At 39.4% G+C, this 12,645-nt stretch overlaps 1 protein-coding gene across 1 annotated transcript in view; it reads right to left on the bottom strand.

Annotated features, from left to right (window-relative positions):
- Nucleotides 1–12,645, bottom strand: part of LOC132400744 (CUB and sushi domain-containing protein 1-like) — a 2,029,389-nt gene that overhangs the window by 136,216 nt on the left and 1,880,528 nt on the right. Inside the window, exons 51-53 of the mRNA XM_059982042.1 lie at nt 10,734–10,928; nt 7,442–7,615; nt 1,814–1,987 (exon numbers count right to left, since the gene is read on the bottom strand). Of these exons, the coding sequence (XP_059838025.1) occupies nt 1,814–1,987; nt 7,442–7,615; nt 10,734–10,928 (543 nt within the window). The remainder of the gene's footprint in view (nt 1–1,813; nt 1,988–7,441; nt 7,616–10,733; nt 10,929–12,645) is intronic.

Raw genomic sequence — 12,645 nt, 5'->3', positions numbered from 1 at the left:
GCAAACAGACCCTCCCAAGCCAATGAGTACATGTTGCCCAATTGACCTACAACCCATACGTCCTTGGAATGTGTGAGGAAACCAGAACACCCAGTGAAAACCCATGTGGTCATGGGGAGAATGTAAAAACTCCTTACAGACAGCAGAGGAAATTGATCCTGTATCACTGGTGCTGTAATACCATTAAGCTAAACACTATGCTACCATGATGCCCTGCCTCACCCCCATTACCTCACCAGATTTGAGGTAGATGGCGTTAATCCTTTATCAGGTGCTTTAAACCTTAAGAGATATTGCTTTCAAGATGGTTTTATTCCTTCAGAGGAATGAACAGTGTAAAACTATGTAGATGTCATGATGTAGAAAGCTCACCAGTACCTCTACTGCCTCAGGAGGCTAAAGAAATTCAATATGTTCCCATTGACCCTCACCGATTTTTATAGATGCACATGAGAAAGCATTCTATCCAGTTGTATCACAGATCAGTATGGCAACTGCATTGCATGTAACTGCAAGAAACAGTAGAGTGCTGCACACAGCTCAGCATATTATGGGAAAAGCTTTCCCTCCATGGACTCCGCCTATACTACTCACTGTCTCAGTAAAGCAGCCAACATTATCAAGCATATGCCCAGCCTACACGTTCTTTCTTCTGCCTACTCCCACTGGGCAGAAAATACCCAATGGCCTGAAAACCTTTACCATCAGGCTCAAGGACAACTTCTACCCTGCTATTGGACTGTTCCCTGGTATGATAAGGTAGACACCTGACCTCACAATCTACCTTTGCACTTTGTTGTGTGCCTTTAATGCACTTTCTCTGCAACTGTAACAAGTTATTCTGCATTCTGCTATTGGTTTTCCCTTGTACTATCTCAATGCACCGATATGGTGAAATGATCTGCATAGACTGCATGCAAAACCAAGTTTCTCACTCTACCTTGGCACATGTGATGGCAATGATAAACACATTTATAATTTTATTCTTGGCAATTTCATTTTAATTTCAATTTGAAATTGGGAGACTATATAATGAGATAAACTTTCAAATCGTCTTTCATTGAGCAATTCATCTGACCATATCCTCAGTGATGTGAAGGATATTATTAGCTACAGGAGGCCACTGAGTGTTTACTTGCACAAGAAATGAACAGACTGGAATTTTGAATGATTAACTTGGTCTAATGACCAATTCAAATCACATTTATTTTAAAGCCTATTGGCTTAAGAAGTTTCAACCTCACCCAGTCATTCCTCTAGCCATTTTGTTTTCTGAGGATGAAGACTATGATGCAGGCAAGTATAAGCAATATTGATTCACTTATTATAAAGTCATATAACTCGATTATGCAGCAACAGGCCTTTCAGCCTATATAGCCTATGTCAAACTATTAATCTGCCTGGTCCCATTAACCTGCACCTGGACCATTGCCCTTCCTACCCCTCCTTACCTTGTAGTTATGCAAATTTCTCTTAAATGTTGAAATCGGACCTACATCCACCACTTCTGCTGGGAGCTTATTCCACAATCTCACCACCCTGCGTGAAGAAGTTCTCTCTCATGTTGCCCTTATATATTTCATCTTTCTCCTGTAACATCTAGTTCTAGTTTTACTCAAACTTAGTGCAAGAAGCCTACTTGCACTTACCCTGTACATACACCTCATAATTGCATATACCCATACCAAATCTCCCAAACAATTGTAAACTCAAGTGAATGCAAAAAGACAGGAAGACTTAACAACCGAGTTTTTAAATGAGGACATTGTCTCCCAAGGAGTAGCAAGTAGCTCACCAAAGGAAAGATACTTACGGACGCAGACTGCTGGCTGTCCTGACCACTTATGGGCCTGCTGACAAATTCTTACAGAGGAGCCAACAAGACGGAAACCTGGATTGCACTGATAGACAACGGTGTCACGATAGCTAAAACCATCTCCACTGATATGACCATTTACGATGGGATCCGGGGAGCCACAGTGGCCAGCTAGATTAAAGGGAAGTAGAGATGAAGACAGTGTTAGTACTTCAACAAATACAGGCATGAATCATTATCAGAGCAAGTTTAGTCAACTACAGATTCATTTTCAGGAGACTTAAACATAGGGAACCACAACACAGAACCAGGCCTGATAGCCCAGCTAGTCTGTGTTGATCTGGTCTTCTGCCTAGTTCCATCGACCTGCACCAGACCGTAGTCCTTCTACCCCCTTTATTCATGCACTTATCCATACATCTTTTATATGTTAGAACTATAGAGTTGTAGAACCTTACAGTACAGTAACAAACTCTTTGAACCATTTAATTCATGGTGAACTGTTACTCTGCCTGTTCCCATTGACCTACTCCTGGACCATAGTCCTCCATAACCCTCCCATCCATGTACTTACCCAAATTTCTCTTAAATGTTGAAACTGAGCCTGCACTCACCACTTCCACTGGCAGCTCATTCCACACTCGCACCACCTTCTGAGTTAAGACATTCACCCTGAGGTTCTCCTTAAATATTTCATCTTTCACTCCAAACCTGTGACCTCTAGTTTTAGACTCACCCAGAGTCATTGGACAAAGTCTGGCTGCATTTCCCCTATCTATACCATTCATAATTTTGCATACCTCTATCAAACCCCCCTCATTCTCTTACACTCCAGGGAATAAAGTCCTCACTTTTTAATCTTTCCCTATAACTCAGGTCCTCAAATCCCAGCAGTCCTTGTTGGAGTTTTGAAGAATGGATGTCTTCCATGATAATGTTATCCTCGATACATTTAAAATGTAGGTACACAGGTCTGAATTATCTGATCACAGGTCTGAATTCCCTGTATTACCTTAAGTAGTGGCATCTCCACACAAAACTAGAAAGCTGCCTTACCCCATTGACCTGTACTTTGATTAGATGTCAAGAAATAATCAAATAATACTCTTCCCCGATTTACAAAAGTGTTAAAAACAGAACCCTTCGCTGCCTCGCCAAATCAGCCTGCATAATAGAGTTACCTTTCATCCCAGACATTCACTCGTCTCCCCGACCCACTGGGTAGAAGATGCAGAAGTCTGGCTCAAAGATAGCTTCTATCCTGCAGTTATAAGATTACTGTCCTTTTGTATGATAAGATGGACTTTTGACTTCACAATCTACCTCATCATGGTCTTTCAGCATGTTATCTGCCTGCACTGCTCTTTCTCTGTAACCAAATATATTGAACCAGAGGAACCAAAACACTTGATCACTATTAGACCGCTATCAAGAATGCTTACGGTGCCAACCCATGCCCACACTTTAGTAAGTCCAATCACATGGCTGTACTTCTACTTCCAACATATAGGCAGAGACTAAAGACTGCAGAACTAATGGTGAGGAACAAGAAGATATAGTCAAGGGAGGCGAAGGACCACTTACAAGACTGCTTTGTGTCAGTGGAATGGACAATATTTATGGATTTCATCTGAGAATCTGAATACGTTACAGTTGTCACCGAATTCATCAAGTCCTATGAGGATGAATGTGTGTCTTTGAGAACAGACCAGATATACCTAAACAAAATCCATCGATGAACCAGCAGATACATAGTCTACTGAGGGTTAAATCAGTGGCATTCTATACCAGTGATATAGAATGGTACGAAAAGTCCAGGCTATTTTAAAGGTTAACAAAAAACAATTCTGATTTGGGTTATTGGTGGAATTGGATGAACATCTCTTTGGCAGTGTTTGTAGGCCATTACTTCATACAAAGCAAAACCTAGTATCAGGTCTAGCTGTGATGCTCAATACCTTTATGCACACCATGTAAGGAAAAAACCTACAACTGTCCAAATCCCTGCAGCATCTGGAGATCCTGTGACCTCTGTCTCGAAGGTCAACATCAGAATACCTTTCAAGAGAGCAAACCCTCACAAGGCATCAGGCCCCAGGTATGGCTCTGAAAGCATGTACCAGTCAACTGGCAAGAGTGTTCAAGGACATGTTCAATCTCTCAATGCTGCAGTCAGAGGTTCCCACCTGGTTCAAAAGGGTGACAATCCACCAGTGCTCAAAAAATTAAAGCAACAACCTTGCTCTCAACATCAGTAACACCAGGGAATTAATAGCAGACCTCAGGAAGGTGAAGTCAAAGGAACACACACCAATCCTCATTGAGGGATCAGAAGTGGAAAGGGTGAGCAGTTTCAAGATCTTGGCCATTAATATCTCTGGGGATCTATGTTGCACCCAACATATTGACACAATTATGACGAAAGCACTACACAGTGACTATATTTCATGAGGAGTTTGAAGAGAATTAGTATGTCACTAAACACATTCACAAATTTCTGCAGATGTACCCTGGAGAACATTCTAACTGTTTACATTGTTGTCCGGTATGGAGGGGCCACTTCACAGGGTTTGACAAAGCAGCAGAAAGTTGCCAGCTCAGCCAGCTCCATCATGGGCATTAGCCTCCCTTCATTGAGGACATCTTCAAAAGACGTTGCCTTAAAAAGGCAGCGTCCATTATTAAGAAGCCCCATCAAGGACATGCCCCCTTCTCATTGTGACCATCAAGGAAAAGGTACAGAAGCCTGAAGACACACACACGACATTTCAGGAACAGCTTCTTCCCCTCCACCATCAGATTTCTGAATGGACAATAAAACCATGTACACTATCTCATTTTCCCTCTCTTTTTGCACTAATTTAATTTTTTATTATTATATACTTCTTACTGTAATTTATAGTGTTTCATTATTATGGATTGCAATGTACTGCATCATAACTAAAAAACTTCACAACATATGCAATAATATTAAACCTAATTGTGATTCTGATTCCAATTCTGTAACACTTCAGATCATATTTACTATTGTTTTACTCTGGTAGTATCTCGATGCCCTGACGCTTTTAAAATTATCTGTATGGACACAATTTTTCACTGTACCTTGGTACAAGTGGCTATAATAAACCAATTGCCAAAATTTACATGTAATTAAGATCAGAAAATTCTTATAATTACTGCAACAACCTGTAACATTGAGATCCATGCAATCATTTAAGATTGATTTTGCAAAGTACGTTTTTACTTTGCAAGAGCATGCAAAATTGCATTTGTATTCCTGCAGTAGACCAGCTCAAGCAAATCATGATCAAAGTGAAGACAGTGGCAAACTTTCTAATTTCTTATGGATCAGAGAGGTGATCTGATAATTCAGGTACTTGTACTCTTGATTTTCAGCTTGGGGTGAACGGTAACCTCAATCTCATTTACTGAACACAAAACATAAATGAGGCAAGGATTGAATTCTATTTCCTATTTCAGTTATGTTATTGTGTAATGGAGTTAGACCATGCATAACTTGGTTCCAGTGTTATTTAAATTGCTTGTGCAAAGTAATATTCACCGCCTCACTCACATCTGATTCTTAATGTGCCAATGACATTCTTTTTGTCAGTGTTCCCTGCTGCCTTTATGAGTCCTGTAATTTTAACAATATTGCCCATAACACTTGGCCAGTTTTATCAGAGGGATCTGTGTCCAATAAGAGATGCATTCAGCTGCACAACTACAGTTCATTTTGATGCTTGTTTTCATCACAGGATGGCACAGGCAAAATGCTGGAGGAACTCAGCAGGTCAGGCAGCATCTATGGACTGGAATAAAGAGTTGATGTTTCAGGATGAGACCCTTCATCAGGACCTAATGAAGAGCCTCAAACCAAAATATCCTTTCCATGGAAGCTGCCTGACTTGCTGTGCCCCTTTGGCATTTTGTATGTGTTAGTCTGGATTTTCAACATTTGCAGAACCTCTTGTGCTTATGCTTAATGGGGTACAAAAGTTAAATCCTTCTTTTAAACCCAGGAAGCCAGTCTTACTTTATTCACTGTACTATATATTTTGTTTTGTAGTTGACATAAATTTTGCTGGTGTGGATCATGTGAAAGACATGTAGGTAGTAGGTTAGGCAATAAGATATTGTCAGAATGCAGAGCTGGGCTGAGAGTTGGCAGGAGTTCAACCTAGAAAAATATGAAGTGATTCCCTTTGGAAGGCCAAATTTGAAGGCAGAATACAGAGTTAATATCAGTGTGGAGGAGCAGAGGGATCTTAGGTCTATATTCATTGATCCCTCAATTTTGATACATACGTTGATAAGGTTTTAAGAAGGCATATGATGTGTTGGCCTTCCTCGGCGAGGAGATTGAGTTCAAGAGATGTGAAGTAATGTTGCACCTCTATAAAACTCTGGTTAGACCACTCTTTAAATACTTTATTCAGTTCTGATCAACTGAATATAAGAAGGATGTGGATGCTTTAGAGAGGGTGCAGAGGAGATTTTCCTAGATACTGTCTGGATTAGAGAACATATTTTATGAGGATAGGTTGAACAAGCTTTGGCTTTTCCCTTTGAGTAAAGGACAATAAGAGGTGACTTGATTGAGGAGCAGAAGATAACGTGAATTGAATGGATAACCAGTGACGTTTTCCTGGGTGGAAATATTTAATATGAGGGGCAATAATGTTAAGATAAACACAAGAGATTCTGCAAATGCTGGAAATCCAGAGCAACACACATGCAATGCGGGAGGAATTCAGCAGGTGAGGTAGTATCTAAGAAAAGGAATAAACAGTTGAAGTTTCAGGCCAAGAGCATTCGTCAGGTTGGAAAGGAAGGGAGAATAACCAGAATAAGAAGGTGGGGGGGGGAAGAATAGAGTAGAAGCTAAAAGAATGTAGGTAAAGCCTGGTGGATGGGAGAGAAGAGATGAAGTATGAAGATGGGAGGTGATAGGTGAAAATGGTAAAAAGCTGATGAAGAATGAATCTGATAGGAGAGGAAAGTGGACCATGGGATAAAGGGTAGGAGGATGGGCACTAGGGGGTGGTAATAGGCAGGTGAGAAAAATAGAAGTGGTAAGAGGGGTCCCTTAGCAAGGAATGGAAGCAGAGGGAAGAGAGAGTGAGAAATTACCAGAAGTTAGAGAAATTGATGTTCATTGCATCAGTTTGGAGGCTATCCAGATGGAATATGAGGTGCTGCTCCTCCAACTTGGAAGCGACCTCATCATGGCAGCCGAGAAGGCTATAAACTGACATGTTGGAATGGGAGTGGGGATTCAAATTAAAATGACTGACAACCAGAAAATCCTGCTTGTTGCAGATCCTGTACTGTGCAGTCATTTTTATGCTCTATAGAATAGAGAACATGGTAATTTTACAGCACATTACAGACCTTCCAGCCCACAATGTTGTGCCAAATCATGTAACCTACTTTAGAAGCTTCCTAGAATTTCCCTTTCGTGTAGCCCTCTATTCTTCCAAGTTCTACATTCTATTATTTCATTTAAGAGCTTAATCAAAGTTGATCGATAGCCAAAGAAAAAATGCTGTTGCTTTAGTTCCATAATCTTCTGCTGTATGGTAACCTCCGTTAGTGGAGACTTGAATAGTTAATGGTACGTACCCAGGCATCTGGTCTCCACTCCACTCCACAGTCCATTTACTTGACACTCTCGAATGTGAGATCCAGCCAGTGTGTAGCCAGAGTTACATGTGAAGATTGCAGTGGCTCCATATGTCTGCAATGTCCCAATCTTATTGCCATTTGGTGGAGTGGGTAGATCACCACACGAGATAACTGATTAAAAAATTAAACCACAAAATGAAGATTTAGATTCAATAAAAAAATGTTGGATTAGATTGTGTAACTTTTATTTTCTTTTGCAGGTTTACAATTTATGCCTACTTGTATTTTATGTAACTATCTATATACATGTAACTGCTCATTTTGCTTCCTAGTGGTCATATTATGTATGCATAATTGTTCAGAGTGCCCACTAGTGGTTACAGTTTTATTGCTTTCTGAAAGCTTCTTGGTCCTGCATAATTTGAATAGGAGTGAATAGATAAGTTCTTATCTACAAATATAACTGGAAAGTTTCTTACCTATGGGGTATAAGAAGGACAAATCATATTGCCCCACCATCCTTACCCTTTCTCTTCTTTGTTCTGAGTTAAGTGACTTTTACAACTCTACATTTCTGATTCTCTTTGTTCTATTAGCACTTAATAATATGAATGTGAAGCAACAAGCTTTATGCCTCTTTCCTGACTTCCAAAAGAATCTTGGATCAGAAACATCAGAATCCAACACAAGTTTTGATTTTCTTTTTTCTGGATCAAGGGTTCCCAACATTTTTTTATGCCATGTGCTAATATCATTAAGCAAGGGGTCCATAGAGCCCACGTTGGGATCCACTGCTCTAGATCATGCCTTATAGAATTACTCTGTTATCAGGGCTGATAATAATAAACAATTCAAACAAAGGCCAATGATCTTTGTTTTTTAATCCCTCAGAGCCTAATTTTGATACTGGTGCTAACAAAAAAAAATGCTTTACATATAATTTCCTGTTATTTAGTTTAAGTGAATGGATTTTAACTTGGATGTTCAACATTCAAAATATACCTTGGGATCCATTTTCTTGTGGGCATTCACAGTAGATACAGAGAAACACAATAGAATCATTGTAAAACTGCACACAAAGATGGCCAAATAACCAATGTCCAAAAGAAGACAAACATTTGAAATACAAAAACAAGCAAGTAATAACAATAATCAATAATTATACATGAATTGTAGAGTCATAGTAGGTTCTGGAATCGTTTCACTGTTGAGGTGAGTGAAGTTATCCATGCTGGATTAGAAGCCTGATGTTTGTAGGGTAATAACTGTTCCTGGACCTCGTGGTGTGGGAACTAAGGTTCCTGTAGTTCCTGCATCTCCTGTATGATTGTAACAGTGAGAAGGGAGCATGCTCTTGATGAAGTGGGTCCTTGATGATAGACTCCCACGTTCAAGATATGTCTGGGATTTAGAGAAAAAGGTCTATCAAAGAAATATATTTTCAGTCATGAAGTCTGGCATGTTGCCTTCACATCCATAATAATGTGAATAGTGAAACACTTTCAAGTCTATTGTACCTCTCCTTGACTGGAAAGTCAACTTATACTGTATAGAGAATTCTCTTGATGAGTCTTAATGTGACTTAGCTTCATTTCCACAAGCCAATGTATCCAACTAATGTGTTAATGACATGCCCAGAATAGCAAACAGAACAAGGGAATTCTTTCAGTCAATTGAAATGTTCTCTACTTCCATAGGATTTCAGTGTTGCATCTCAAATTTCATAGTAAATTTATTATCAAAGGGCGTACTATGCACAGAATGTCATTTTATGTATTGTAGAACAAAGAAATACACTAGAATCAATGAAAAACTGCACACACTGATTCTACAGTATTTCTTTGTGTGACTATAAATGACCACAAGGAACTGAACTTCAGATGTATATATGGCGACCTATATGTACTTCGATAATAAATCTACTTTGAAGATTACGATAATCAGAGTGCAGGTACAGGAGTCTGAAGACACATACTCAACATTTCAGGAATGGTTTCTTTCCCTCCTCCGTCAGACTTCTGAATGGACAATAAACCCATGAACACTAGCTGACTACTTTTGTTTCCATTTTGCACTGTTAGTTTTATATGCAGGTATATATTTCTTATTATGATTTATAGTATATTTTAGGTAATGCACTGTACTGCTTGTGTAACAGAACAGATCTGTAATATAATATGTAACACGTTTTTCTCATTCAAACAATGAACATACAAGACAAAGACCTTAGATCGTAGAAAACCATGTCTAAAGCAGAAGGCACAGCCTCAGAATAAAAGGACGTCCCTTTAGAACAGAGGTGAAGAGGAATTTCTTCAGTCAGAAGATGGTGAATCTGTGAATTTCATTGCCACAGAGGGCTGAGGAGGCCAAATCATTGGCATATTTAGAGCAGTGTTTGATAGGGTCTTGACTAGCAAGCAAACAAGTTTATTTGTATAGCACTTTGCAAACACAAGGCAATTAAAGTCCTTTACATAGAACAAGATATAAACATCAAATTTCAGGCAATATATAAGAGAATAAGATTACACAATAATATAATAAATAGAAACTATAGTGCAGGAAATTCTAATTAAATGCTACGGCAAAAAGAAAAGCTTTAAGCCTCAATTTAAAAGAGCTTAAAGTTGAGACAGACTTCAGATCCTCTGGACTGTTATTCCAGATATGTGAAGCATAGTAACTAAAAGCTGCTTCACCATGTTTAGTTTTGACCTCAGAACAGTAAGAAGACCCGCCCCAGATGATCTGAGAGCTTGGGAAGATTCATAATGCAACAAGAGATTGGAGACATATTTTGGCCCGAGACCATTCAGTGCTTGACAAACCAGTAGTAACAGTTTAAAGTCAATTCTCTGATGGATAAGAACCCAGTGTAACAATCTGAGAACTGGAGTGATATGTTCTACTTTCCTGGTCTTAGTGAGGACTCCAGCAGGAGCGTTCTGAATGAGCTGCAGCTGTCTGAGGGTTTTTTTTTTACAGACACCTGTGAAAATGCCATTAGAGTAGTCAAGCCTCCTAAAAATAAGAAGCATCAAAGGTTATGACTAGTAAGAGCATGGAAGGTTATGGGGATTAGGCAGGTAAATGAGATTGAGAGGGATAATAAATCAGCATGATGGAATGTGAAGCTGACTTGATGGCTGGAATGGCCTAATTCTGCTCCTATGTTTTATGGTCTAAAGCAGATAATTGTTCAGATAAAAACAACTGATACATTACACAGTATTTATTCAATCTTAACACCTAATTTTGTCTCATAATAAAATAATCTTGCTCTTACTTTCACAGGTTGATTTTTCATTAGATCCACTCCATGTGCCATTTGCTTGACACTCTATGAACTTGTGGCCCCTTAAATAATAACCAGGTTTGCAGTTTAGCATGACTTTAGTTCCATATTCATTTGTTGACCCACGGACAAGTCGCCTGAGGACATCTCTTGAATGAGTAGTCTCGATGGGAGGGCAAGACACAGCTGTAAGAGCAAGAAAAATTACAAACAAAAGTGATCTGTTAGACTGTTCAATTCAAGACATGTAATTAGCTATAGTTATGATTAGAATCAAAATTTCAGTGAGGTATTCTACTTTTTCAATTTTGCTTTATAAAGTGGTTGTATGCACATAGACTCATAACAGCCTCAAAACAGGCCTTTTGTCCCAACTGGTCCATACCAACCAGGATTTTCATCTATGCTAGACAGATGATCCTTTAAGTTATAGGACAGAATTAGGTCACTCAGTCCACTGAATCTGCTCTATCAATCCAACATTGTTCTATTTTTCTTCTCAATGCCATTCTCCTGTCTTCTGCTCAACTCTTACTGATCAACCTCCATTTTAAATCTACCCAATGACTTGACCTCGACAGATCTGTTGCAATGAAGTCCGCATATTCACCACCCTTTGGCTACATAAATTACTCCTCAACTCTGTTTTGAAAGGATTTCTTTCTATTCTGAGGCTGGTCTTAGACTTCCACACTATAGGAAGCATCTCCCCACATTCACCCTATCTCGATCTTTCAGTAATCAGTAGGTTTCAATGAGATCCCCTTCATTCTTTTAAACTTTAGTGAATACAGGCCTAGAGCCATCAACCATATCTGTACATTTAGCTTTTCATTCCCAGAATCAAACTCATTAAACTCCTCTGGACCATCTCCAATGCTAGTACAATGGGACCCAAACTGACAATGACATCCTTGCTTTTATATTCTATTCCTCTTGAAGTGAATGATAACATTGTTTTTGCTTTTCCTACCACTGACTCAACCTGCAACTTTATGCACCTTTATCTCTTCCACCAAAGCGTAAAGTTCCCCTCGAATTCCATTAAACCTATCCCTTTATACCTTAAAGTTGTGCCCTCCAGTACTGACTAAGTGCATTCACCCTATCAATGTCCTCATTCTCCTATGCTCTAATTGAGGAGTCTCAACCAGCTTAACTTTTCTACATAACTCATCCTTTCAGTCCTGACAACTTCTTCATATCTCCTGTGCACTCTTTCCAGCTTAATGGCATCTTAGCTGGGGCATATTACTCAGCGTGCTAGTTCAACCAAATTAAACTTCATTTTGAATCTACACTCAGTGGCCACCTGACTAAGTACAACGGTACACCTGCTTATTAATGTAAATAGCTAATCAGCCAATCACATGGCAGCAACTCAATGCATATAAGCATGCAGATATGGTAAAGGGGTTCAGCTGATGTTCAGACTAAATATCAGAATGGGAAGAAATGTGATCTAAGTGACTTTGACTGTGGAATGATTGTTGGTGTCAGATGGAGTGGTTAGAGTATCTCAGAAAGGGATAAATACTGTCCCTGAACTTAGGTGTATTGGTCATGAGGCTGCAGCCCCTTCTTCCTGATGGCAGCAGTGAGAAGAGAGCATGACCTGGATGGTGGGGGTCCTTGCTCATGGATAATTGCTTCCTGACAATACTTCATGTAGATGTGCTCAATGGTGGGGAGGGCTTTACCGTGGTGGATGGGGCCATATCGACTACTTTTTGAATGATTGTCCATTCAAGAGCATTGATGTTTACATACCAGGCTGTGATGCAGCAGTCATTATACTCTCCATCATACATCTATAGAGGTTTGTTAAAGTTTTAGAGGTCATGCTGAATTCATCTAAGGAAGTAAAGGCACTGCCGTGCTTTCCTTCCAATTTCACTAACAT

Source organism: Hypanus sabinus, chromosome 10, assembly GCF_030144855.1.
Source record: "Hypanus sabinus isolate sHypSab1 chromosome 10, sHypSab1.hap1, whole genome shotgun sequence".
NCBI lineage: Eukaryota > Metazoa > Chordata > Chondrichthyes > Myliobatiformes > Dasyatidae > Hypanus > Hypanus sabinus.
This window is presented reverse-complemented; position numbering and strand designations above follow the sequence as displayed.